The sequence below is a fragment of the Caenorhabditis remanei genome, chromosome V (genome assembly GCF_010183535.1).
Source record: "Caenorhabditis remanei strain PX506 chromosome V, whole genome shotgun sequence".
Lineage (NCBI taxonomy): Eukaryota > Metazoa > Nematoda > Chromadorea > Rhabditida > Rhabditidae > Caenorhabditis > Caenorhabditis remanei.
This window is the reverse complement of record NC_071332.1, coordinates 20,890,204-20,918,197: the sequence shown is the minus strand read 5'-3', so window position 1 is coordinate 20,918,197 and position 27,994 is coordinate 20,890,204. Positions and strand designations below refer to the sequence as shown.

Sequence of the window (27,994 nt, the reverse complement as noted above, 5' to 3'; positions counted from 1 at the left end):
ACTTTTCTTTATTTTCTGTGAATTCTGAATATATTCATTTGTTTCTGGTATTTTAAACGGGTGGAAAGGTGAGTATTTATGAAGATTCTGAGAATAATTTCAGTTTTCAGATGAATAATTATCATGAAAATGGAGTTAAAAAGGATGTTTGTCCTCTCTGATGGAAAAAGTGAGTAGAATTTTTTAAAATTTCAGTTTTCAGTTCAATCTTTTTTCAGAAGTCAATTCCTGTCACTGCGAAACAGATAGATGTAACAAAAGATTTTTAATTTATTTTTATTATTAATAAATGATTTTTTTTGGAAAACAAGGCATCAGGATTCTGATTCAGACACCAGAGTTTAGGTTGTTTGACTGACAGATTTCAAGTTGTAAGATTCAGATTCCAAGATTCAGATTCCAAGATTCAGATTCCAAGATTCAGATTCAAAGATTCAGATTCCAAGACTCAGATTCCAAGATTCAGATTCAAAGATTCAGATTCCAAGACTCAGATTCCAAGATTCAGATTCCAAGACTCAGATTCCAAGATTCAGATTCCAAGACTCAGATTCCAAGATTCAGATTCAAAGATTCAGATTCCAAGATTCAGATTCTTCTTCTGAATTCTTTTTTTTACAACTTCCCTCCCCTCCTTCCTCCTGAAACTTTCTTCTGTCTTCTAGAATTGTGCCAATCTTCTTCGGCACCCAAAACTAGAGAGCGTTGAAAAAATAGAAACGCAGAGTTTTTCCGCTTGACCAACTAAACACCCCACCAAGCGTAAACAAGACTATGGAAAGGAGAGCGACGGGCTCTTCTTGGCAGTGAGCCAAGGATTTTGTCCAAGAGAGACGCAGAGAATAGGGGAACTGAACCGGATAGAGCAGAGCAGTGTTATTGATTACAGAGGCGTAGTTGGAGCATCTTCATTTTAGGAGCTATAATAATTGCAAAATACGAAAATTAAGAATTACAGCTCGAACAGAATCAATGGAATATAATGGCTGAATTTGAATCCTTAAACTCTTTTCAAAGCCAAAGAGGGATCAGGAAAACAAATAAGTTAATTCAAACTTGAAATCAAAATCCGAGTTTTATTACAAACTGCTCCTGTAGCCGTTGGCTCCGCCCCTTTCTTGAAACTCACCGATCGCCCGAAACTCTACGTATCTAATCTGTAACTCACAATCAGAAAATTCTGAAAAAAAGGACTATCTGAATATGAAAAATATAACAAAAACTGTTTTTTTACAATTCAATTTATTAATGACAACAAAAAAATAATAAATTATTATCTTCCTAAAATCCGTTGTATTCATCCATGTTTGTGTCGTCCTTTCTTTTTCCTGAAAACAAAAACCCTTTATTATTGATTTCTATGTTTTTAGAGTATAAAACGAACCTTTACTCTCCTTATGTCCTTCAAATTCCCGCACTTGAAACTCCAACAATCCTGAAAATAGAAAATCAAATTGATTGTGTAGATTTAGTGATCTATTTAGTAGAGGTAGAAGCGTTGGATCTAGAATCTATTTTTTTTGGATATGGAGTCTATAAAAGCTGGTCATTTCATTCAGATTCAGGTGCAGAATTCCCAAGATAAACTGTTTTAATAGTTTGGAGTTGTAAAATGGAAGCTAGACATTTAAATAACTAAGCAAAACCCAGGAGCAGTTTCCAATTGAACACATTTAGACGGTGTGCTTAAATTTTTTGTAGAGATTTACATAGATAAAACCTAAAGCTTTATATTTGTAGTTGACAATTTTTAGGTACATGAGGTAGTTAGAGAAATAAAGTGAATTTTATCTGAACTTGATCTGAGTTAGTGAAAATTGATGATACTTTGAATATAAGGGATGTAACTTTAGACACCGATATAAAACTAAAAAAAGTTGTCAACTACAAAAATGGAGGACAACTTGAAATAAAATCCCCAGGATCCGAATTCCCAGGTACACGACAGTATAGAAAAATAGACGCGTGGCTGTTAAAGGCAACTACTTTTTGGGAAAATTTGGGCATGATTTTTAGAAAACTAGGCATCGGAGACTACCTAATTAGAATTTCAGGAATTTCAGGTTAGGTGATAAAAGCCTGGTCAAAAAGGTTGTGTCTCAGAAACTGAATACTGTCATCATATTATGACAGACCAGAGGGTCAGGCATCATTATTATTATTCATTATCATTATCGTGACTCGAAATTCACAACTAGTAACATTCTGGGTACTTCAAATTCTAGAACTTCATAAAAACCCGTCTGTCTGTCTAGGCGGTCCATCAGCTGTCTCAGTTTCTCCTCTATTTCAAAAATTAGGACCTCATTATAAAAATAATCTCACCTTTTGTTACAACCACTACGGCATAGGTCTTCCTGAAAAGTCAAAAGAATAATGCATATTCCAAATACCAAAAAACTTACATCTCAACCAATCTGAACCACCCGCATAATAATACTTTCGATTTCAAGGGAGTTGAGGGAATCTGAAATGAGTATTCAGTATTAATTTGATAATTTCAAATATTTATCTCACCATTCCAAAACCCGTAATAACAAAAACAACCGGTTTAATGAACCCGTAAAAATAAATACCAGTGATAAAATAGTTATAATTCAATAAAAATCATAAAAAATATATCTGACCGCTCCTCACATAGCAATCTTGTTTAACTTGTAAAGCGTACGTGCCCGTCTCCCTCTTTGCCCTCATCAGATAGGCTCCGCCCACTTTTTGCGCTCGAAACTTTCCGATTGCCCTATTTCTGCGTCTCTTTGGAGAGTTTTAGTTTTCTCTGATTCTCTTCTCTCACCGGGGTAGGTGGAGGGACCCAGCTTATCTTTAAGGTGAATGAATAGGGTTTTCATAAATTGGATGTCCAAGCTTATATCCCTGAGTCCAGATGTCCAGATGACCAGATGCTTACGTGAAAAACGCAACCTGATGTTTATTTGTGTCCTACAAAAATTGTGCTGTTTACTATGCTTTAATTCCCTGATAACGTGTTTGTGTGGGCAGAAAATTTGATTTTCAAAAAAAGTCGGAAAATTCTGAAAATCTGAAAACTACAATTGCGTTATTGACGAAAAAATCAAAACAGAGGGGAAACTGGAAATTGAAGAAATGAGTTTTTGGGATTCTGATAGTCTATCTGTTTGTCTGTTGGTCCAGGTGTCCGTAGCTTCCGAGTTAAGATTGAAGATGACCCCAGATGTTGAGAGACTGATTCTTCAACTTTCTGCAAAAATGTTGCGTCTTTGCTCTCCCACACATACACACACACGCACACACAAACACACAACATTTTTCTCCAAAAGAATCAATGAAGCAAACTTTTCTTTTCTCACGGAGCAAAATGGGCGGGACGCTCCCCTCTCTAGAGGAATGGAAAGTGAGAGGGACGAGTTTTTCATTCTGCATTTATCTCTCTACTAAACCAGCGCAGGCGTGTGTAGCCGGTGCACAAATATATTTAATCACCATGATTTTTATTGAATTCTAATTATTTGGGTATTTTTTTATTACTGGTATTCGTACGGGTTGTGAAAACCGGTGTTTGAACGGGTTGAAAATGTAAGCAAGTTTGAAATTTTGTAAGTGATTTAAAATAATTGAAAAGTTTCAGATCTCCTCTCCTCCATCGGGTTAAAAGAAGCAATTCTGCACTGCATACTTGTAAGTCTTTTCCTATTTTTTAGCATTACTTTCAGACCAGGATATTAAGAAAAACTTCATTTCGTAAATACTTTATTATAACGGCTCCATGATTATTCCGATGCCTTTTTCATGGTTTTGATTCAAACCATCGTGATTATTAACGTCTTGATCAGCGAATAGTGCGTTAAAAACATTTTTCCCTTTAATTTTAACAAAATTCGGAAACCACAACATTTCTCTGAAAGGCAGTTGAAAAATATTAGTATTTACGGTATCTCCTTTAAATTTTGTACTAGAAAAAATCTGAAAACAGATTCAGAATCCTCACAATACCAGCTTTCCAATCATACCAATTCTTTTTCAGCGAAGCATTTTGGGATTCTTTCGGACGCCATCGTCTCGAGAATGTAAGTTTTCATTTTAAAAACCCTTGAAAAATGATTTAAAATAATAAAATAATTTCAGATCTCCTCCATCGGGTTCAAATTGAAAATCTATCTGCACGGCCTACTTGTAAGTCTTTTCCTACTTTTTAGCATTGCCTTCAGGCCAGGGTACTAAGAACAACCTTATCAGCTCGGCACAGTTCTTACAACTGCGCTCCACCGAAACGCCCTTGAAAAATGTCTCTTTTTCTCTGAGTCCTCTCAATTTCGCACACAATTTTCTTGGGCTTTCGGTATAGCGCGGTTATAAGAAGCGTGCCGTGCTAATATGTATAACTCCCCTACTAGAATATTTTTTAAAGCAGAATCCTTACTATATCCACTGTCCCCCTAATTTTATGAATTTTCATTTCAGCGACGTTTTTTCGTTCATCTACATTGCCAAAGGAAAATTTGTAAGTTTTTATTTAAAAACCCCCTTAGCCAGTCCCTTATAAGCTTTTTTCCAGGAAAAGCTATTTTCAAAGGATGCTTCGACGTCCCATTCAGCAAAAAATGTTTAATTTAATTTTTAATTTAAATAAATTAATTTTAATTCAAAAAAAGTGTTATTTCGTTTGTTTCAAGCTTTTCCCCGCCTCCAACGCCCCTCCACCACTCACTAGTTGCGCTGAGCTCCAACTACCGTAGCTCCCTCTTCTCATAAATCGCAGGGAAACATAATCCCTCTTTCCTCAAGCTTATCCCTCCCGTATTACTAATCCTTCCCTGCACCTCCTCTCTCTCTCTTCGTCTTCTAAGAACTCGCGCACGACTTCTAACATCTAATCTCCCTTGGCAACCAAGGCGACTCCATCTGCCGCTCTCATTTCTAAATGTCTAGACGACCAAAGACCGCCGGGGGCTTCTACGGAAGCGAGAGAGAAAAAGGAAAGAGCGAAGCTAGTACGAATATATGTGTGAGTGTGCATTTCTTTAGTGTGGGGGATATAAAATGAATAGGGAAAAAGAGATTAGCAGCTACGGAGGAAGAAGTGTGGGGTACTCAAGAGAATGGGAGTACGGGGGACCAGAGGACATTTGGACAAACAGATAGACAGACGGAATTATGAAGTTTTATTAAAATGAATAAACTGCTCAAGTCATAGATTTCAGCACCGTCGTTTAACCCGCTTCTCTTTGATATGCTCCTCCAAGTTGTAGCTGAAATTTTTCATTTTTCCAGATTTCAGATATTCTCATTTTCACAACTCACAATCTTTGATCACTGACTGATTCAGGTTCATCCTCTAATTCCAAACTTTCTGTATCAGAATTTTCAGTCAAATCGTTATGCAGATTTCTGATCTCCATATCGATTACTTCCCGTCGTTTTACCCGTTGCCAACCGGTGGTGTGGGGCCCTGGAAATAAACATTTTTAGAGATCGGGACATCCGGATAACAAGAGTATAGGAACAACAAAAAATTTGAACTTTTCTGGAAATTGGGCACTGGAATCTTTGAAAAAGCAGTTTCCAGACTAGACTGAAACCTATGTTTTTTTTCTCATAATGGTTTTTATCACAACTTTATTAGTTTTGATCGAATTGGTGAGATTATAATATCATTAGAAAGCCCGAATTTTTCTCTATCGATATAGTCTTATTTTCAGAATTATTTTAAAAAATTCGGACATCTGGACACGCGGACACACAGACTTCTTCCTCCCCAAAGTATAAAAGCTTACTCACATTCATTATCCCTCTTCCTTATCAATTTCTTCTTGAAAATCTTCAAATAATTCTCTTGCGACCCAATGAAATTATAAGCCACCACACCTTTATTTTCCATATTTTTCGACGCATCAAAATTCTTGAAATCTTGCCCGAAAATTGAATTTACTTCTTGTTTTTTGTAGATCTGCTTGTGGCTCAGCTGATGAACCGCCCGAATTCTGAATTGTCCTGGGAGAGTTGTTTCGTAGTAATCTGAAAATTTACAGAATTTATTAATTCAAAACATATAATTATAGACTTACGTGGCCAATCATACGCTTCCGTCCGAGACCTCTTCAAAAATAACACCTCAACATCCTCTCCATAAAAGTCTTGAATCTCCGTCAAATCCTCCAAAAAATCTACCTCCCATCGTCGCTTCTTATTTAATGAATATCGAAGAAATGGGTAGAAATCATTGTTATCAAAAAATTTCCAGTTTTCATTTGGGATATGCAAAGTTTTCACCAGGATTCCCCAAGACCTAAGATGAGACATGATGTGCTCCGCGAGCCGGGATCTAGAAGGCTTACGGAGCATTTGGACGGCAGAAATATAGAAAAATAGTGATAAAAACCTAAAGGTCGCGGTTTTTATACCCTACTGATAAGGGAAATGGAAAATGACTAAGCGGCAACATTTCCAAAACCTTTCCAAATAGTGACGAATTTTTATTTTCAGAGAGGGAAGAAATTGACCAGGCTAGAAAGAATGAGAACAACACAAACAAGAGACTTGGCAACCGAAACGGCGGCTGGTGAAAGGTTTCACAATATTTCGAGAACACATAGAGTGTATATAGCAGGACAAGATTTTGTGTTGTGGTAAACATTTATTTATTTATTGAATTAATTTTTTAATCAAATATCGGTTCTAGTATTGTTTCGTATAATTCTTCCTTTAACAGCCTGAAAATGATAAATGAGTTTTACCAAATTCTCACGATTTCTATTAATATCAAAGATTCTTGATGCGTTCTTAAAGCGGAAAACAGCCTGAAAATGACCGAATTTTCACATTATTTCATTTTTCACTCATTCCTTTGGCTTCCCAATCCTCAGCTTTTGAGCTAATCCCTTGTTGTCTAAATCCGGATATGAAACTACGGTAGCTTAGTTTCCGAGCAATGCAAAATGCAAAATTAGAGATTAGAGACCGGAAGTTCAGTATTACCGGATTTCAATCCACTTAGAGAGAGTGAGAGAGTCTAGTCTATAAGTATCCCAATAATCAGAAGCCAGGGAATTCAAAAATCTGAGATCTGACTAGGAAAGGTCATTGAGTTATGAGACGTGACCTATATGATTGGAAAGCTGAAATTACTTTTGCTTCAAATTTATATTCAATTAGTTATCATCAGAGCCCATTTTCTACCTAAAGAACTTTGCAAACTAATGGAGTATCTATTATAAAAATGTAGCTAAAGACATTTTCTACATTTTGGTATAAAAATTACAGATTTTAGGCAACAATTAAAAAGTTACAACGTCTCCAAGTGAAACCAGTTAATTTTGTGCAGATTTGTTATTAGAACGCATTTTCTACCTTAAGAACTCAATAAAGCTAAAAAAATGTCAATTACAAAATTGTAGCTCTTTAAATGTTCTACATTTTTTGATAAAAATCATAAATTTTGAAAAAAAAACTCCAAAAGTTATATAACTTCAAAAAATTTTTACTACACTTTTCCTAATGTAGCAAGCACACTCTACTGACATTTTCCCCTTGTTTCTGCCGCATTCACTATTTTCGAGTCATGCCTGTCCGGTTTCAAAACCTCCCAGACCTTAAAATATATTTTTTAGAATTAATTTCAGACATGCAATATATTTTTTCAAAATTTTTACAGGGAGAAAAATCGGCAGCGATATTTTTTAAAAGGTAAAGCTAATGAACGTTGACCTTGTTTTTCTCAAGTACCATGCTTTGTGGGCAAAGACTGAATATATAGTTAAAATCAGCGTTTTTCATCTTTGCAGTGATATAGGTCATCCCTTCCCTACCTGGTCTAAGTAACCCCAAATGCATAGATAACTGTTTTAAAGATTCGTTTTGTCCGGATGTCCTAATTGAAAACTATCTTATTCCAGACATCATGCCAGAACACCGCTGTAAATATCGCTTCAACACACTTTTAAACTGGAAAGTTGGACAAATGATGAAGAACGGGTGTCTCTTCAAAATTCTTCACGCCGATCCGAGCACATGTCAAGAAAAAAATAATTCCATTCTTATAATTGTCACAATCTATATTTCAGCACTTCAGTGGCTCTCTTGACACAGATATATCTCCATTTATGATCTACTCTTTGAATAAACAAAAGAGATGGGAAGTTGGTCGGATGATTGATCAGAAATTCATGGAACTTTTACAAGAATTGAATGAAAATTTGGATTTGATGTTTTTCCAAAGAATATCAGTTCATCCATGGATTGATAATTGTGAGTTTTTTCTGTCTAAATTTAAATACTTGGTTTTCTTTTAGGGAAATGGTTCCCTCCACACTATTACACTGCAATGACTAGCTCAAAGATTAGAGAGCAGTTTGAAATTTCAAAAGATGGAGAGTATAACGAAAAATCGTTTGGAGGAGTTGGGAGATATGTGAGTTTATTGATTTAGGTTTTACCTTCCTATCGATATTTTTTGTTCGGCACCGCCAAGAAAAAGGTGAAATGGGTTCCCACGACAATGGAAGTTGTCACCTATCATGTTGTTCAAGAACGAAGAAATTGGAGGAAAGTATACACAAAGGACTTTAAAAAGTACCCATGGGATCGGCATAGTGAGTTATATTTCATATTCCTGTCTGTCTGTCTGTCCAAATGTCCACGCTTGCCCTAAAATCTAGTTGTTTCCAGACGACACTCATCTCCGAAAAAGTCAATTCGACTCGAAAAGTTTGAAGTGTGATTTGGACGAATTCTATGAGGACAACGATAAATTTCACCATGATGTTAAGGATATTTCATCTGAAATCCCATTAAAAACTCCCCCAAAATTCTATAACTTTATCGATCATCTTGTGGAGAAGCCGAGGAGAAATTTGAAAAAGTTTCGAGATAATTATGTGATAATTTATTAAAAAAATACGGGTTCGATAAACATTTTACTCGTTAATTTCATATAATTTGGCATAAGATGAATACACAACTCAGCACTGCCCAATATATGTCCCAATTTGAGAAGCCATGGAATTATTGTTTTATTACAATTAGATACTACAATTTATTTGAGCAGAAACTTTACACACATACGAATAAGTTTTGGAACAAATTGTAGATGTCCAATTCCCTCCATTACTTCCCATTTTCATAATTAGACACAAATCTTGTTTGTTATACTCAACCATATTATTGTACAACATTGTAGACCCATCCGCCCACAATATTTTGTCCTCCGTAGCCAGTAATCCTCCAAGATAAATTGAGTCACTTTTGATTTCATCCATCGAGAGGAGGAATTTATTTTCATCTTCTGATAAGACTGATACCAAATTCCCACAGTGAAGTTTACAGAAATCCGCGGCTTCCGAAAAACTTGCTTCCTGACTGTAATAGTTGTAACAATAGTTTCCAAAGTGATTATTGCATGTGGCTGGAATAACAACTTATTTTTAAAAGATAACTTCAACAAAAAGTTCATACTTAATGTTGTTGAACTAGTTATACAAACCGAAACCAACTTTTGGTCACAATCCTCTCCAACCCATGGGGTACTCAATGTATCCGTCACATTGTAGAACAAACATCCACCATTTGGAGATCCTGCAATAATTTCAGTTTGGTCTTAAAATAAAAACGGCTCCTTACCGTCTGCAAAAGCAGAATATGGAAATGGCTGATCTTCCCATTCACAAGAAGTTAATTTCGAGCTGGTACATGTAAGTCCTAACCATGTGCGATTGTACTGGTGGTGTTCCTGCATGTAGGCGCGGAATTCTTTGTCTTCCTGTTTAGTCTTAATAGTCAATAGATAAGAAGAACTGAGATGACATCGATCCTTCGCATCCGACCATGTCAGGGGTGTATTATAGAGTTGTAAGCAATTTGTCCCGACCAGATCGTACCCATTGGGGCATGTTAATATAAATGCTGGAATGAATTTAACAAAAAAGTTGATTGGAGCAAAACTTACGTTCAGAGCCTATAGCTTTTGTAAAATAATGATCCGTGGGGGACACTGTAGTGGAGCCTTCGTCTTCACTACACTTGCTTTTGAAGGCAAAAAAGAACATTAATAGAAAGAAAATAACGATTAAAATCACATTCATTAAGCCGATTAGCATAACTTTGTAAAATCTGTTTTTCATGTTGTAGCGGAGGATTCCAAAGTGGCGTTGTCTTCTGGAATAATATCTTGTTATGTAACCAGAGAATTCAGTTTTTCAACTCACTCCACTGGCTCAAAATCCGGACGTGGCTCCTGATTAGCGACCTCTACTATTGTCCTCTCCCGGATGGTTGGCGTGGTACTTTGATATATTGAATCTTTAGACACACTAGCTCGAGATATATCATTTTGGAATTGTCCTGTAAAACTATGCTGAAAAATGTTATAAGTCAAGTAACTCACGCTTTCTTGCTTGTCGTTCCGCATATATTTGTGAAATTCTGTTGATCATTTTGTAAGTTTTGCAAAAATGAAGAGCAAATTGTGGTTGGCCTGGACTTTTTCGATTTTTAGTCATAAGTCAGTGTGACTGATAAGAGAAAACATTTTTAATTCTTTCGAAGTAGATTTATCAACACAGAGGGATTGGAACTTTACAAATAAAAGAGAACGTTTCAGAACACTCTGTAGTTGTCCAGTCCCACCGATTTTAATCAATAGACTTCTTGATTTTGGACTGGTCCTGAAAAAATACGGAGAATTATTGAATTATTCAATGACTTCAGCAAATCGTCTAGGTTTACGTTCCGCATAAATTATTGATATTCGGTTGATCATTTCTTGCAGATATACATTATTATGAATTCAATTTTTTCTATGCAAGGAACGCTCGCCCCGCCCCCTTGCAGCGGACACGCCCACTTCTTGCGACAGTGTTCAAAAATTAGACGCAACGTTGGGAGAGGGCGTGGCTGCCGCGTGGGGATGGGGAAAGCTTTTCTGTGTAGAAAAATTGAATTCATAATATGTCTTATTGTACAACTTTCAAATCATCTTTATTTTCATGAACTGAGTGGATGGGTCAAAACCATTTGGACATACTGTGAAGGATTCTATCAGATTGGAAAAAAATACTAGGAATAAAAAAGTTGCATTAAAAAACACTTAGTTTTTTTTGAAAATGTTTCCTTCTTCAGCAAACACTGTTCTTAATGCCCATAACATAATCCCATTAATTTGTAACATTTGTAATAAATTAAGTTTGAAACACAATGCAGGAAACGGAGCCCTTGAATCAACCGGTCTAAAATGTACTCAATAGTTTTCATATTTTCTATAATTCAACAGACTCACGGCAATTATTTACGCAGCTAATCAAGAAGCAACTACTAATTTTGCAAAAACATCACAGCGCGGGAAGTGGGAGCCAATAATCCACTGTGCTGAAAAACTCAATTACAGAAAGAAAAACTCCCGGTCCCTCTAAACTTACTTACTGCTAGACAGCCTAATTTCCATCAAATCTTCCTGTGCAGTCCCATAATCATAATCTAGAATAACTTGGTATGTAACACCTACAGCCAGTCTCCGTTGTTCTATGTCAGTATTGCTTTGTTCCGGTTTCAAATAGTGAGCGAACACAACTTCTTGATTGTCGTTCAAAAATGTATAATTGATATATTTGTAATTGTCGTCGAGTACTGAAAAGGTGAGTCTTGAATTTTTATTATGTTTAATTAAAAATGTCTTTTTACTATGATTCTGAAATACTATCACCATTGAAATAAAATCATCTGCATATTCTTGGAGAGGAATTTGAAACTTTGGGGTTCGCTTGCTCCCTTTTCCAGATACTTGATAGCTCTCTGACACAATTTGAAATGGTCTGCTGATGAGCCTGACAGTATGAAAAATGTCGTCATCCATTTTGGCACTAGACTGCAAACCACAAAATCCATTAGTTGCATGCGTGATCTTGCACATAAAGTTTGGATCGAGACCACCGGATGGTGTAGTGTCTGTGTTAGTGTAGACAAATACATGATGTTGGCGAAGCTGCTGTATGAGTTCAGAAGGATCTTCATAGTTGGGCCATCGTTTCATTATAATGTAGACTACAGCACCGCAGAGTGGGCATTCCTCGTTGGTGAGAAAACTCTATAAAAATCCTGATGACCAGAATTTTAACCGTTGAACTTCTTACACGAATAAGATTCAGAACATCACTTCCATTTGCCCGACTGGGAAACTTTAGCGTAGAATTTGGCATATGTGCCTTGACTGACTGGCCTAATTCTCTAAAAATGTTACACATTTCTCACTAAGTCTACTTTTCACTTGCTGATTTGAATTGTGATAATGAATTATGTCGTCCGTGGAATCGAACCGACGATTTGCATAGCACTCGGGTCTTCTATTCGGAAGTAAATTTACTATCCAGTCACGTGCTTTGTCTATCAAATCAGATGGGAGGTCGTTGGAGTAGGCAAATAGAAATGTTGACTTCGATCTTGGAGTACATGCTGAAAAGATTTCAATCATGGATATTATGTGAGTGATAGCTTAACAACCATCTGGATATGACGGTGAGAAAGATTTCACTGTTGTAGATGTCAATTGAGCGACATCAGTAGATTTCGATTGAGCTGCAGTAGTAGATGACCCTTCTTTATCGTTGATATGCGGTTTGTCTTCCGTGAAAACGAGAACTAATAGCACACAGGCAAAAATGGAGAGAATAATAACATTGAGTAGTCCGATTAGAACAATTTTTCGTAATTGACTATTGGCAACTCGATGGAAAAGGGCTAAGTGGTGCTGTTGACTGAAACATTTTAACATTGACAATATCAACAAAAAAAAAATTCACTCACTTTCCCGGCTCAAACTCTGTTTTTGAATCATCACTTGTAACTACCGGGTTGTTTTCAATATGCAAACTTTCAGACACTGAAATTCGACAAGACTCATTTTCAGAAGACTCTGAAAATAAATAACATCACAATCTGTCATATGACAAGTTCTCACGATTATTGATTCGTCGATCAGCTAGAATTTTTCGGAGTCGAGAGAGCATTACAGTGAAGAAGTCAGTTGTCTTATCTCAAAATCATCGGCATGTGACAGTCCTCTAATTTATATTTTATGAAATATTATACTGTTGCTGATAAATAAAGATTACAAATGCTAGGAATGGGAATACACAAGTTAAAGTAAAGAAATGCTTCATTTTTCTGAGAATGCTACCCTCACCAATAAACTCTTTTTTTTAATACCCCTAACATAATCCTATTAATCAACATTTGTAATTATTTCAAGCGTGAATCAAAAAGTAGGAAACGGAACCCATGAATGAACCGGTCTGAAATGTAGTCAATAATTTTCATAGTCTTTAATCCACGCCACTCACGAAAAGCTATAAAACCGTACTTCAATAATTTCCTTCCTCTGTTCTCCATACTCATAGTTGATAACTATTTTATAAGTGACGTCATTTTTTAGTACAGGATGTTCCAAAAAAGAATTTCCATTTGTTGATTTATAATGATCAGATTTAACCACTTTGTCTTCATCGTCCAGTATAGAAAAGCTGACAGATTTCAGATTGTCATCGGTACCTAAAAAAGGAAAATTAAATTTTGTCAATTAATAAATCATTACCATGATTTTGAAAAGTGATAACCAGAGACATGGTCCCAGCTTGATTCCCCTGTTTCGGTCTTACAAAAGATGGAACATTTATAACTCCTTGCCCGGATACTTGATAGCTCTGCGACACGAATTGATAGGTCCTGGAGATCTCATAAGCAGTTTGATAATATTCATTTCGCATATCAGTAGTTTGAAAGTCGCAGAAGCCATTAGTGGCGTGAGTGATTTCACACATAAGACTTTGATCAGTACCACCAAATGAATTGGTGTCAGTTACAGTATACACGAAAATGTGAAGTTCGCGGAGTTGCTGGATGAGATCAGAGACATCTTTGGTGTTAGGCAATCGTTTCATTAGTATGTAGAGTATAGAACCGCATAATGGGTATTCTTGGTGGGAAAGGAATTTCTGAAAGGTAATATTATAGAAGATTCTAATAGTAACACTACTTACCCTGATAACATTTAAAACATTGCTTTCAGTACGTTGACTGGGAAAGCTTAGGCTTGAATCAGGCAAGTATGTGTTGACGGATACCGTGAAGTTACTAAATAATTTAAACAAATCTATACCACTAATTTTTAATCTCACCTTTTGTTAGCATGAAAATAAATAGGGTCATCTGTAGTGGTGTCAAATCGAATATTTGCGAAATAGATTATTTTCAGTGATGTAAAATATTCGGTTATCCAGTCACAAGCATCTTGAATATGGCCAGAAAATATATCATTAGAATAAGCGAAAAGTAATGTTGCAGGGGTTGTTGGAGTGCAATCTGGAAAATGAATCCGATATAAAATAGTTCAAAGTGGGATTTAGTACCTGTGGCATTTCGTGTACTTGTGGTTGTAGTTACAGTTGGCTTTGTGTTAGTAGTGGGGTAAGATGAGGTCGAACTTTTTGTAGGACTAGATGCATGCGGATCTTTGTGATTTAAGAAAATGAGGAAGAAAAGTACAGCGACAAAGACACCAAGTATAATGATATTAACTAATCCTATTAGAATAATTTTACGAAACTGGCTATCAACCACTCGGTTTAGCAAAGCGAAATGTTTCTGCCTACTGAAATAATATTCTTTTATATAGAAATAATCCAAACAACTCACGGGATTGGTTCCATCTCAGTTGTAGGATCCTCATTGGAAGTTGGCAGAACTTCATTTCTAGATACGGATGGCCTATTTCCAAAAGCATCTGAAACGTGAACAGTTTATAATTTACTTCAAGAAAAATTTCTCTCTCACGTTTATTGAGTTGCCGCTCAGCATATAACTTGTCTCGCAGAGTGGACATGATAGGAAGAATGAGAATAAATCATTTTATCAATTTTAATAGAAAGAGAGAGAGGATGTGATAGTTGTCTTATCATTTCTGTCCGTTGTTCAATTTAATTTTTTGATAATTCAATCGATATTTCAATTCAAAGATTATTATCATTCAACAACTTATTCCAACTCTCCTCTTACAAACAATCCATGAAGCTTTGTTACAAAGAGCAGAACTCCAGTCACCTGACTGAAAATCCATATGAATACAACTAAGTTCCATGTCAAACGACTTCAAATTATTATAATCTTGTGCAGTGCGATCTGCCCAAATCACCAAGTTCTCAGAAGGAGCCACACCAGCCAAGAGAAGACTTCCTGTCGTGTTGAACATGGAAACCACAAATCGGTTTTCCAGTTCAGAATGGATTGATAATAGAGTAGAGCAATCCCGTTGGCAGGCGTCTTGAGCATCAGTGAATGTGAATTAGAAGTTTAGTTTTGTGTAGCAATGATTGTTGTAGTTAAAGCCACAAGTGTCTGGAATTTTGGCAAAAAAGTTGGTGGAAACTCGCAAATAAAGGGGTAGCGATCATCCTTACATAATCCATTCCCCCATTGTCCTGATTCTTCTACCACTTCTAGCACATAGAAAACACACTTTCCAAAAGCAATATCCAAAAGCAAAATCCAAATCCAAAAGCAATACCTCACAAGTTCTTCTTCTTCTAGCTCATCTCAAAACTAAAAACGTAGATTTCAAGTTTTCCAATTACAAACTCACCTGCATCATTTTCAGGAACTTCCTCTTCTAGCTCAATTACTTCTAGGCCTTGATTGGCTTCATTTTTAGCTTTGTATAGACTTGGGACTCTTAAAATTTAAGAATTTTCAAAACATTTTCAGAAACTTACCACCCTCTTGTCTTGGCATGTTAGTTCTCACTTTGCAGGCAAAAATTATAGTCTTAAGCAATTTGACTTAGTAAGAATTAGGAATTAATCTTATCATTACAGAATAATGTAGATGGTCTTTGCTCTCTGTTTGTGAAAATTGTTTCAAATTTTGACATATTTATTCACAAACTATCAGAACATTTCAAGCCGGTCCGACGTTTACAAATATACCAGGGCCACCTAGTACAGTAGTCTGCAAATCATAATCCATCAATTCCTGTATTATAATTAACATCTAGAAATAGGCAATTCCCATTTTCAAATTTGTAAATAACTTGTCACGGGCCGGGCCGGGCCCGCAACCAAAAATCCTCCGGCCCGGCCCGCTTGGCCCATTCGGCCCGTCAAAATATTGAAAAAACATTTTTCGTCGTTTTCCCATTGTTTTTTCGTTTACTACTTCATGGCAAACATATTATTGATTAGAAATTATAAAAAGACAACAAGTGAAAACGGAAATTGTCAGAATAAGTACCATCTTGTTTGCGAGGGTCGAATTACTAAAATGTCTGAAAATTAAAATTCGGCTCATCTTGACTGTGACTGATCAGCCGAAGATTTTTTTTTAAATTTTCAGATATTTTAGTAATTCGACCCTTGCAAACAAGATGGTACCATTTTTAGATCCCATAGGGCCCATTTGGGTCTTCTTCATCCCACGCCTTATTTTGTCACTATAAACTTTGAGCCTCTCAAAGTCTCTGTGATGATCAGCCGATGATCAGAATCAGGATCAAGAACTTGCTGGAGGCTTCTGAAAGTAGTCTTATCGAATCCCCCGACCTCGATTTAGTATAAACCAAAGAAAACATTTAATTTCCAAGACTTTCAATTCTATTTTTCAAAAATAATTTTTTGCTGCGGGCCCTGCGGGCCGGCCCGGGCCCTGAAATTTTCAGCGGGTCGGCCCGTGATTTGGTAAGTATGTGTCTATGAAAACTATACATACTAATGGTCAAAGACACCTTTTTCATTTAATCGCTTCCTGCCGCTCAAAATTTAAAAAGAAAACTTTATATATAACAAAATTATTCACGCAGCTAATCACGAAGCAATTATTAACTTGAAGGTCTTTCTGATTAACAATTTGAGTGGGATTATAGATTATAAACAAACAGAAATGATTTTAAAACCTAGACTCTGACAGCTGAAACGTTTTGATAAGCTGGAAATGGAATCCATGTGCCAGGCGGGCTGAAAAAATATATGCTTAGAAAGATCCCCACCTCCTCCCAATCTTACGAAATACTATACATTCTCACATCAATCTTCTCGAACCAATCCGTTCTCGCATATTCATAATCGATATCAATTTGATAGGTGACATTATTTTTCAACACGGGGTGTTTCAACAAAGCATTTCCATTTGTTGATTTTGTCTGCCCGGTTAGCACAACTTTATTCTGATCGTCAGTGATAGTGAGATTCAGCGCTTTAAAATTGGTATCTCGTGCTGAAAGCTTATTTAATTAGTCAATCACCATATAAGTAATTACCATGATTCTGATAAGTGACCACCAGACCCATCGATCCGTTTTCATTTCCTTGTGGTGGTCTTACAAACGATGGAACTTTTATAGAACCTTTTCCAGATACTTGATAGCTTCGTGATACAAATACATGGACTCTAGACACTATCCACATTGTTTCATAAACTTCATTTTCCAATCTACTAGCTATTTGGTAGTCACAAAATCCATTTGTTGTGTGCGCCAGCTTGCACATTATACTTTGATCCTTGCTTCCTATATAAGCGGAGTCAATTACAGGAAACACGGATATGTGATTTAGTCGAAGTTCCTGGATTAGATCTGTGACGTCCACAGTGTCCGGCAGTCGTTTCATGAGGATGTAAACTATGGCTCCGCACGTTGGTTGCTCAAGGAATTTCTGGAATTTCAAGTATTGGTTTACAGTATTTTCATTTTGATAATATTACCTCAATCACGTTGAGAACATTACTTCCGTCTTTGATATTTGGAAGTTTCAGTTTCGAATCTGGTAATAATGCATTAACGGAATCGGTAAAGTTGCTGAATTATTAATTAGTCGATTAATTCGAATCTTTAATTTCCAAGCTCACTCTTTCGAACCATGAAAATGAATAGGGTCTTCTTTAATCGTGTCAAATCGATTATTTGCAAACGTTGTGATTTTCGGGTTCACAATGAATGTCTTTATGTCACCCAGAGCCTTCTGAATCAAGCTAGATTGGAGGTCGTTGGAGTAGGCAAACAGGAATGTTGTGTTTGTTATTAGAGAGCATCCTGGAAAAAATCCAGGGATCTCCTACTCGAGATTTTAGATATTTGTGTTACGATTGGACGGCGATGTAGTAGACAATCCCGAAGCCGTGGTATTGGTGATTGGTCCTGTAGATAACACGATTCAGCGGAGACTCATGTAACATAACTTACCATTAGTAGGTAGATGTTTCGATGTAGTTGAGTGTTCTGCAGTTACATTAGTCACTAGAGGTACTGTAGAAGAATCATACAACTCACTTGATGGCTTTGTTGTAGTAGCTAACTTCGTTACTGTAGTTGAACCAATTGTAGAAATACTCGGCACTACAGTACTACTTGCACTTTGATCTCCATGTTTTGGAACTACAAAGAATAGAATAAGGAATACTACAACGCCTAGAATGAGTAGGCCGAGTAGCACGAAGGTTGCTATTTTGCAATACTTGAACACTCGATCTGGCGATTTTTCAACTGAAGCTATCGGAGGGGTTTCTGAGATATAAAAATATTGTTTAAATAATTCTTGCACGAAACTCACCAATTATTTCTGTCGTCGACATGTTAGTTGTTAGTTGTACATAAATTCTTAAAACACATTCGTATCAGGGAATTGATTGAATTATTTAGGATTAGCAGCGTTATCAATTTTTAAAATAAGCCTCTTTTGTAACATCCGGGGCACCACATCCAAAATAATTGTTAGAATTTTGTTATCAATTTTCGTGGTTTGCAGATAAAGTGTTAGTGGGAAAGACGCTTCATAAACATCAACTTTTATTAGTCAGACATTTCGTACCAGTCGGTCTCTTACAAAAGAATCTAGCCGTCTTATAACAATAATCAGTAAACCAAAGCCTATCAACTTTAGTATTATAATTGATATCCGTATACAGACAACCAGAAATTTGTGTATGAAAAAATTGAAAATTGCTATATGTCACAGGAGAGAAATCAGACCACACTATGATATCAGGAGCCGGACCGACTCCTCCTAACCACCATCTTGCTTGTATATCGGAGATTGTGATTAGGTAACGATTTTCTAGGGCGGAGTGGATGGATACCAGATCTGCGCACATGTTGGAGCAGGATCTGACGGCATCTGCAAAGGAAGCGTTGACATCGCTAGGGAAGTAGCAGTTGTGGTTATAGTTGTAAGGGCACGGATCTGAAATTACATAGTATGTATATTCAGAAGCAAAGAAATTGGTACCTTCACTAGTCTGTGGCACTTCACACATAACCGCTCTCCTTTGCTCACAATCACTGCTATACCATTTCTTGTCATCTTTTTTCATATAAACACAAGCTCCTTTTGTAACATTCGGATAATTGTTTCCAAAATTATTGTATTCTGCTGCAGTACCTCTATCATAAGACCAATTGCAGGAGGCTGCTACTGTAGACTCGTTACAAGTCATCCCAAGCCAAACTCGATCATTGGCGTTTTTTACTATGAGGTAGGTTTGAAGATGGTCGTTTTCCTAAAGAATAATCGGGAAAAAGTAAATAATATGAAAATTCTTACATATTTATCATAAATCTTTATCAATGACGCCCCATTGTACTGCAGACATTCGGTGTCCGCACCAGATTGATCCATAAACTTATGCACATATTTCCAACAATTATTTCCTACTGAGTCAAATCCATCTGGACAAATTGGAGAACACTTTGTGTGTTGTGAATAAATAATAAGAAATATTGAAATGTATTTCATTATGAAACAAAAAATTCATTAACAATACATATTTCTCTTATCGTTGATGATATAATCCTATTTCATTGATAAGAAAGAATAACTTTCGCAGTTTAATATTGTGTGGTTTTAAATTTAATTGCAATATTAAAATATGAACGGCTTGAGAATTTTAATTAGATATTTCAATTTTGATTGAATTTTAAAAAACTAGATACAGTCTCATTTACCTGAAGGGAACAACTTTCAATCATCGTATGGGGCGCAGAAGTCCACCGCTCTGAAGGAAGAAATCGTGACCGCCCAATTTGTTGACAAGAATCATTGAAATTGTGAATAAACTTTAATTTAAAAAATAATGTACCCCTCAAACTGAGTCTGCTTTGGGTGTTATGTCTTCGGAGGTAAATGAAGAACCATTTACTACGACGGTGATGAAGTTTTAGACACGTGTCTTTGAAAATTGCATAGAACTTCTAATAGGCTATCCCAATTTAGGCAGAAAAGAAGCAACGTTGCAGCAAAACAAAGTTAATTTATTTATCACATTTTCCAAGTGACATTTCAATACTGAACTTAGTGGATTTTCGTCTTAATAGGCTTATATCACTAATACTGTCAATAAAAAGCAATTGGTATTATTGTAATACGGTTATTATAGTATGCTTCAATTTTTCTTTTTCTGCACCCAGATCCCAAATCAACTGCTGTATGGTACCCAGAAAACATTGGTTATCCCAATTCCGGCAGAGAAGAAACAGCGATACAGAAAAATAATCATTTTTGATTGATTCATTACATATTCCACATGACATTTCGATACTGAACTTTGTGTCTCTTTTCGTCATAATAGGATTATATCGTAAAAACTGACAACAAAAAACAATTATTATTGTGCGTTTTCTTCAGTTTGTCTTTTTCTGCACCCAGATCCCAAATCAACTGCTGTATGGTACCCAAAAGTCGACGGCGCTAAAATTAGCATGTATTCCAAGTGAAGTGCTAACTGTTCTTTGTTCTTACCTAACACTGTATATTCTTATCTGAAGAATATTGATTTCGTCATCCGAGTACTCAAATCCAAGTGTCATGTTGTAAGGGACAGCATCCAATGTGAATGGACCTTTTTTGATATACGTGGTTTCACCCTAATACTTTAATTTCATCTCTTGGAATATAAAATGATTTGTTACATATGTAGCAGCATGTGATTCTGAAGTTTCTTTGAAAAATCCTGAACTTGATGATTCACTATTGTACCATGTCAAATGCACCATTCTGAATTTTTCCAAGGCTCCTACAATTCCATTTGTCAATTAAACCAAGAATGTCAATGGTACCATGGTCCTGTAGAGTCATGCAAATGTGATAGTCTCCGGCCAATGAAGAATTAAAGACTGGGAGAGTGACAAATCCGGTCGCTCCGACTTCTGCATTTACTGAATAAACCAAGTATAAGGGCCAGATTGATGGCAACCAAGTTGGGGTCTAAATCAATAAATTTTTTAAAGCCTAAAATGTTTTCTCATACCTCCCGGAGCATATAATCTTCTGCAAAAATACAAATTCCATTAGTTTTTGTTGCCAATGTGTACAATACCTGTTGATTCATCCCACCAGATGGTTTTTCTGATATCACGAACGTGACCGAAATGTGAAACTTTTTCAGTGAAGACACTAAATCAGAGACATCGGTATCGTTAGGAAGTCGCTTAACCAGAAAATACAGTTTCGCTCCGCAAAGGGTTACATCGGTCATGAACATATCCTGAAACATGTTAATTTTTTGAGAAATCGTGTCAGACTTTACCCGAATACACGTTAAAATATTGCTTCCAAAATAATATCTCGGATAGGACTCTTTTGCATTTGGGAGATCACTCTTGATGTCGTCTTCAATAGCCCTAAAAATGGAACGCTTCAAAAATAACCATGTTATGGATTACTCGATGCTACTAGAATAGGCGTGATTCTTAAAATCCGAATTTACATCAAATCGAGCGTATGAATACGTATCATATAAGCCTTGCGAGATATTTCTTAGAGTATGCCATGTGTTAAGAACTTGATCGGCTGTCAGATCATTAGAATACGCAAAGAAAAATGTAGAAGTTTGATTTGGTGTGCAATCAGTGTGGCCTAAAAATGAAAAGATCTTCAGATACGGATATGAACTCACCGAAAGGGATTGTCGTAGTGAAAGAAGACTTTGAGGGAGTCGTAGTTTCCAAATAACCACTGTGACTTCTTGGGAGAAAAACAATAAGAATAACTGTAGTTATAATAACAGAAAATATTAAAAAACTGACAACTCCAAGAAATATAATTTTACGTAATCGATTCTTCATGATAATGGATACGATTCCCGAGGAATGAGGTTTGCTGGAAAAAAACAATAAACTGAAGATAAAGCAGCTTATTCAACAACAAAAAAAAACTAACTGTGAAGGTTCATCATAAGATTCTGGAATTTGTGAAGTCATAACTGGGAAACAACATTAAACATGAAGTAGTAATATTATTGGTGTTTCTGTAATCAATTCCTTCCTCTATAATCCTCACGGGTAGAAGTAATTGTGACCGCCCAATTTGTTGGAAATATATTAGTCACAGCACTCTCAATTATGCAATCTTATCATATGGGAACTGATGAAAGGTAATACACTTCTCTCTGCCAAATGTTGATTTTATTTAAATTTTCATTATATCAAGAATCAAAATTAAAGTTCTTGACCAATGTCACGCAAATTCATTAAGAGTGAAAGGCTTGAAAAATTCATCTATCATAGGATATGCCAATTCTGGCAATGAAAATGCAACGATACAGAAAAAATAATCATTTTTGATTCATTCATTACATTTTCCACATGACATTTCGATACTGAACTTAGTGTCTCTTTTCGTCATAATAGGATTATATCGTAAAAACGGACAACAAAAAACAATTATTATTTTGAGTTTTCTTTAGTTTGTCCTATTCTGCACCCAGATCCCAAATCAACTGCTGTATGGTACCCAGCAGTCGACGGCGCTGAAATCAACATGTACTTCAAGTGTTAACAGTTTCTAAGTTTTTACCTAACACTGTATATTCTGATCTGAAGAATATTGATTTCGTCATCCGAATACTCAAATCCAAGTGTCATATTATAAGGCACAGCATCCAATGTGTATGGACCTTTTATGATATACGTGGTTTCACCCTAAAACTTTGATTCTACCGCTTGAAATACAAATGTAACGTTACAAATTTAACAGCATGTGATTCTAAAGTTTCTTAAAAAAAATCCTGAACTTGAAGATTCACTGTTGTTCCATTTTAAATGAACCATTCTGAATTTCTGCATGGCTCCTACAATTTCAGTTATCAATTAAACCAAGAATTTCAATAATACCATGGTCCTGAAGGGTCATGCAAATGTAGTAGTCTCCGGCCAACGGAGCATTGAAGACAGGAAGCGTGACAGATCCGGTTGATCTGACTTCTGCATTGGCAGAATACACCAAGTATAGAGGCCAGAATGATGGTACCCAAGCTGGCGTCTAAATCAGTAATTTTTGAAAGTCTGAAGTTATTTCTCTTACATCTTGAAATTTATGATCTTCCGCAAAGATACAAAATCCATTAGTTTGTGTTGCCAACGTGTACAATACCTGTTGATTCATCCCACCCGAAGGTTTTTCTGATACCACGAACGTGATTGAAATATGAAACTTTTTCAGTAAAAACACTAAATCAGAGACATCGGTATCGTTAGGAAGACGTTTGACCAAAAAGTACATTTTTGCCCCGCAAAGGGTCATATCACTTGTGAACATAGTCTGAAACATGTTGATTTTCAGGGAAACCGTAGCAAATTTTACCCGAATACACATCAAAATATTGCTTCCAAAGTAATAACTCGGATAGGACTCTTTTGGATCTGGGAGATCGCTCTTGATGTCGTCTTCAATATCACTGAAAATTCAAAGGTTCAAAAATAACAGTTTAGTTTCTGAATTACTCCAAGCTGGTGGAATAACCGTGATTTTTTAAATCCGAATTCACATCAAGTCGAGCGTATGAATATACATCATAGGAGCTTTGGCAGTTGTTTCTGAGAGTTTGCCACGAGTTTAGAACTTGATCGGGTGTCAGATCATTGGAATATGCAAAAATCAACGTCGTCGTATTTCGTGGTGAACAAGATGTGTTTTCTATAAACTAGCCTATTTTCTTTGTCTTTTCTGACTAGGGAAGGCCTCCAGGTGACCATGGAGTTACCGGACGTGACCTATATCGTTGGAAAGCTGAGAAGACGGGGCCGAACCCACACCCTTCCTCATGCCACACCGCCTCACAACCGCCTACACCATGCTGCTGATATTTTTAACGCGTCGGAAAGACAATGACCTGTCAGAGGGTCCAAACTTTGACCTCGTTTTTCTCGAATACCAGGCCTCGAGGGCAAAAACTGAGTATATATTTGGAATCAGCGTTTTCTCAGCTTTCAAATGATATAGGTCACGACCCATAACTCCACGATAACCTGGAGGCCTTCCCTAGTGAGAGACATTTTGAGAAAACTGAATAAGATTCCTTACTATTCATAGGTCCTGCTGTTGGTGCTGGTAACGTGGAACTAACAAAAATGTCTTCATGTTTTTTGTCCAAATGAACAATGAGAAAAAAGACAAATAGGAAAAACGCAGCAAAAACAACTAAGTTAACTAATGCGATCAGCATCAGTTTACGGAATCGATTGGTCACGGTGTAACGGAGAATTCCAAAGTGACGTTGTTTGCTGGAACACAAAAGACATCAGAAAAATATATAAGAGGACTCACTCCACTAATCCAAACTCTGATGGTGGGTTAGTGTCAATTATTTCTACAGTAGTTGACTCTTCATTTATCCCGGGAGGAGTGGATGAACCAGACGCCGAATCAGTGTTGATGGTACCTGAATTTTTAAACTAAACAGAACATCAAATACTCTTACCACCTCTACGAGATTGAAATTCTGCATAAACATGTTTAATTCTTGAGATCATTACAGAAATAAGACCAAAATGTGGCAGAGGAAAGTGTAATACCTTTCGCCAGTTCCTGTTCGGTTAGATAACATACAGTGACTAATGGTTTCATCAAATTGGGCGGTCATAGATGCTTCTTCCCTTGTGGATTACAGCGGAAGAAATGTATTAAAAAAACATCATTATTATTAGTACCACGTGTTTGCAGTTAGTACTTCTTAAGCTGCAAATGAAGCAACATAGTCAGAGAGTTTTTTTCATAATAAAATTGTTTCCTACATTACAAAACAACGGCTTTGTAATATTCCATTCTTTGTTTTCTCAGTGTTTATATCAATTATGCCTAGTTGAATTTTAAGTGCCATTTTCCAATCTGTTGTTTGTCTGGTTCTCTAGAGAGGCTAGGTCATACTTGGCGTCACGTTGATTGGCTGATAAATAGTCTGAGTCAGACGGTGTAAGATACTTCCCAATCTGTCTGCTGAGGAGACGGTGTGTGAACGAGTTTTATATTTTTTTGAATCTTTGCAAAAAATCATTTGTTTTAGGGCGAAAAGAGACCAGTAGACGATCACCAATACGATGGGCCGACTACCTGAGAAAACAAATTTTATTGCGACAAGGAAATCAACTGATCGAACCTTGAAGCAAAAGTGTCAAAAATCGGAAAAAATGAATTGCTGTGATCCGCGCCCATACCAACTGAGCGAAGAATGGATTGACTAAGTAACTAAGTAAGTATATATTTTCTGATTTATACCTCAACTTGCCTACCATCATTCTGGCCTTTATACTTGGTTTATTCAGTCAATGCAAGGGTCAGATCAACCGGATCTGTTCCAGGACTCCTAAACACATTTAGGAAGGTTCAGTTGGTTTGGCATAAGGATCTTCGAATTCAGTATAAGTTCCTAGGATAAAAAACTGAAACTCTTCCGACCAGTGTTCACTGAGTGAAACTTTGAATTAACTTTCAAATATTTTGTTTCAGAGCTTTTGGACTTCTGAGTTCCTTATGATGATCAATACTACTTTTTCAGATAACATAAATAGTGTTGGTGATTGTAGCAAGTTTTTTCAGTAAAGTATTCAATCAATGAAAGTTCTTTGTAATTGTTTTTTAGAGTTCTTAGAATGGTTAATGGTTCTCTTTGAACCTGAGATAATTCCAACCATTAGAAATTACACTTTTGTTGAATCACGTGTTATTTTTGAATTGTTAAATAAGATTTACTTGCTACAAGCGATTCTGCAAGTATGCCATTTTTGATTACACGCATTTCACAAATCTATACAGAGCGGCAAGCCAGATTGGGTTAGTTTTTTATAAGAATTTATTTTTTCTAAGAAATTTTTTCAGAAGCCCTGCAAAATGACTGTCTACAAATGAGTTCAGTCCCCTCGTCATCTTCTCCCAGGACTCATACTGCCGAGGGTTCTAGAAATGACTCTCATTCTACAGAGAAAATAAATATAATTCCTCGTATTCGAAAAATATATGCTGATAGGCAAGCCAGACAAAGTATAACATTTAAAAAAAAATTAAATTACAATTTCCACTTCTTTCAGATACTTTGCAAATTCAATCTCGGCAAACTAATACAGTATCTGAGCTATCACATGAAAATCCTCGAACTCAAATTAATTCAGATTCTGAACCATATTCCATCACCCAAAATACAGAACCGACCAGAGTGGTTGTGTCAGAAACTAGTCCGGAGACTGAGTTTGAACCTGCAAAGTGAGCTTTAAAACCCAAACTAGAGTCAATCAATTGTTTTTAAACGAAATTGCTTCCAGCAAACATCATCACTTTGGAATTCTGCATTACATCGTAAACAACCGGTTTCGTAAAGTAATGCTGGTATTATTTTTAAATCTGCTTCTTTTTGCCATATTCTTTGCTTCAATATTTCTCTTCTTTTATTTACAAAACCGAAATGAACATGAGGGAAGTGTTTCTACTGAACCATTTAGTACTACAACTTCTCCAGATATTAAAGGTGAGAATTTCAATATAATTATTAAAAATTTCCTTTTTCAGACAATACAAATTGTCGACCAAATGAAAAATCTACATTACTCTACGCTTATTCAAATGATTTGACTGCGAAACAAGTTCTGAACACGTGGAAGACCCTATCAGCCAACTTAAGTGAAAAATCTTACAACACATTTGCACAGACTCGGTTTGACACCGCGATGTATAAAAACATAACTTGGGCAAGAGATATCATGTATTAATTTTTTCGAGTACGCATTTAATTTCAATATTTTAGTGGATTCAACAGTTCTCTATTGAGCAATCTTCCGAATGTAACAGAGGCCATTACAGATCCAAAGAAGGGGAGTGATATTTTCCAAGTTCTTAAAGTAGGTCAGTCCTTAATCTCTAAAAATTTGATCAATACATTTCAGTATTTTTTCGATATGGAAGTGGAACATTGCGGAGCGACAATATTTGTTCTGATGAAACGTCTCCCAAGTGACACCGACATTTCTGATTTGGTGTCTACTCTCCAAAAATTTAATGTACAAACTACAATTGTTATATCGGAGACACCTTTGGGTAGATCATATCAAGACTCAATATACAGACTGGCTAGTGAGACCAATGGAATCTGTTTGTTTGCGGAGGATGATAGGTTTCAAGAAGTAAGGATGGCTGATAGAATTTATGTATATTGCTTTTTGACAAGCAGACACCCACTTGGCTACCATCTATCTGGCCTTTGTATTTGGTGTATTCTGTAAATGCAGAAGTTACAAAATCTGGAAACGTAACACTTCCGTTTTTTAATTCTACATTGGCCGGAGACTATCACATTTGCATGACTTTGCAGGACTATGGTATTATTGATACCTTCTAATAAACGAAACATTTACATTCCAGGACCCCTAAACACATTCAGAATGGTCACCTTAGCATGGCATAATGCAGGATCATCGAGTTCGGGATCATTTGAAGAGACTGTTGAGTCACATGCTGGTTATGTAAGATCACACAATTCTTTTTTTTTTGGAAAATTTCGTCTAGCTTTAGGGAAACACTACGTATATCAGGGAAGGTCCATACCCATTCGATGCTGGCTCTTACCACTTGACACTTGGATTTCAGTACTCGGAAATCAAAAGCAATATTCTTCAGATCAGGATATACAGTGTTAGGTTATTAAAATGAACTGATAACATTATAATTCAAAAATTCGAATTGCAGCCCCGTCGACTTCTGGGTTCCATCTGCAACCTGAATGGGAGAACATA

General features: G+C 36.2%; 8 protein-coding genes across 8 annotated transcripts; 3 read left to right on the top strand and 5 right to left on the bottom strand.

Annotated features, from left to right (window-relative positions):
* Window positions 1-5,176: 5,176 nt before the first annotated feature.
* On the bottom strand, window positions 5,177-6,321 carry GCK72_021704 (uncharacterized protein; the record flags this gene model as incomplete). Its single annotated transcript, XM_003095367.2, has 4 exons — window positions 5,177-5,228; window positions 5,281-5,428; window positions 5,758-5,994; window positions 6,045-6,321. The coding sequence occupies 4 exons, from the start codon at window positions 6,319-6,321 to the stop codon at window positions 5,177-5,179; spliced, it is 714 nt and encodes a 237-aa protein (XP_003095415.2).
* Window positions 6,322-8,078: 1,757 nt separating this feature from the next.
* GCK72_021703 (uncharacterized protein) lies at window positions 8,079-8,404 on the top strand (the record flags this gene model as incomplete). The annotated part of the gene is made up of 2 exons (XM_053734444.1): window positions 8,079-8,223; window positions 8,268-8,404. 2 exons carry the CDS (start codon window positions 8,079-8,081, stop codon window positions 8,402-8,404), a joined length of 282 nt encoding a protein of 93 aa, XP_053583357.1.
* A 69-nt stretch (window positions 8,405-8,473) lies between these two features.
* Window positions 8,474-8,867, top strand: GCK72_021702 (uncharacterized protein; the record flags this gene model as incomplete). Its single annotated transcript, XM_003095353.2, has 2 exons — window positions 8,474-8,567; window positions 8,644-8,867. 2 exons carry the CDS (start codon window positions 8,474-8,476, stop codon window positions 8,865-8,867), a joined length of 318 nt encoding a protein of 105 aa, XP_003095401.2.
* Window positions 8,868-8,996: 129 nt separating this feature from the next.
* On the bottom strand, window positions 8,997-10,406 carry GCK72_021701 (uncharacterized protein; the record flags this gene model as incomplete). Its single annotated transcript, XM_053734443.1, has 6 exons — window positions 8,997-9,379; window positions 9,430-9,549; window positions 9,595-9,876; window positions 9,920-10,128; window positions 10,179-10,314; window positions 10,358-10,406. The coding sequence occupies 6 exons, from the start codon at window positions 10,404-10,406 to the stop codon at window positions 8,997-8,999; spliced, it is 1,179 nt and encodes a 392-aa protein (XP_053583356.1).
* An 894-nt stretch (window positions 10,407-11,300) lies between these two features.
* Window positions 11,301-14,842, bottom strand: GCK72_021700 (uncharacterized protein; the record flags this gene model as incomplete). The annotated part of the gene is made up of 13 exons (XM_053734442.1): window positions 11,301-11,337; window positions 11,388-11,595; window positions 11,650-12,052; window positions 12,099-12,192; window positions 12,282-12,417; window positions 12,466-12,719; window positions 13,305-13,512; window positions 13,556-13,955; window positions 14,001-14,094; window positions 14,139-14,322; window positions 14,370-14,611; window positions 14,656-14,743; window positions 14,794-14,842. 13 exons carry the CDS (start codon window positions 14,840-14,842, stop codon window positions 11,301-11,303), a joined length of 2,397 nt encoding a protein of 798 aa, XP_053583355.1.
* Window positions 14,843-16,903: 2,061 nt separating this feature from the next.
* On the bottom strand, window positions 16,904-19,619 carry GCK72_021699 (uncharacterized protein; the record flags this gene model as incomplete). The annotated part of the gene is made up of 11 exons (XM_053734441.1): window positions 16,904-16,964; window positions 17,013-17,223; window positions 17,267-17,660; window positions 17,710-17,803; window positions 17,854-18,037; window positions 18,089-18,142; window positions 18,188-18,223; window positions 18,275-18,508; window positions 18,999-19,184; window positions 19,230-19,500; window positions 19,545-19,619. The coding sequence occupies 11 exons, from the start codon at window positions 19,617-19,619 to the stop codon at window positions 16,904-16,906; spliced, it is 1,800 nt and encodes a 599-aa protein (XP_053583354.1).
* Window positions 19,620-20,653: 1,034 nt separating this feature from the next.
* On the bottom strand, window positions 20,654-24,842 carry GCK72_021698 (uncharacterized protein; the record flags this gene model as incomplete). The annotated part of the gene is made up of 14 exons (XM_053734440.1): window positions 20,654-20,687; window positions 20,739-20,863; window positions 20,909-21,012; window positions 21,056-21,203; window positions 21,247-21,483; window positions 21,526-21,619; window positions 21,662-21,854; window positions 23,111-23,258; window positions 23,301-23,537; window positions 23,580-23,673; window positions 23,720-23,912; window positions 24,300-24,499; window positions 24,543-24,657; window positions 24,791-24,842. 14 exons carry the CDS (start codon window positions 24,840-24,842, stop codon window positions 20,654-20,656), a joined length of 1,974 nt encoding a protein of 657 aa, XP_053583353.1.
* On the top strand, window positions 24,429-27,981 carry GCK72_021697 (uncharacterized protein; the record flags this gene model as incomplete). The annotated part of the gene is made up of 9 exons (XM_053734439.1): window positions 24,429-24,653; window positions 26,300-26,471; window positions 26,775-26,934; window positions 27,010-27,103; window positions 27,149-27,385; window positions 27,430-27,580; window positions 27,624-27,724; window positions 27,774-27,898; window positions 27,948-27,981. 9 exons carry the CDS (start codon window positions 24,429-24,431, stop codon window positions 27,979-27,981), a joined length of 1,299 nt encoding a protein of 432 aa, XP_053583352.1.
* Window positions 27,982-27,994: the final 13 nt, after the last annotated feature.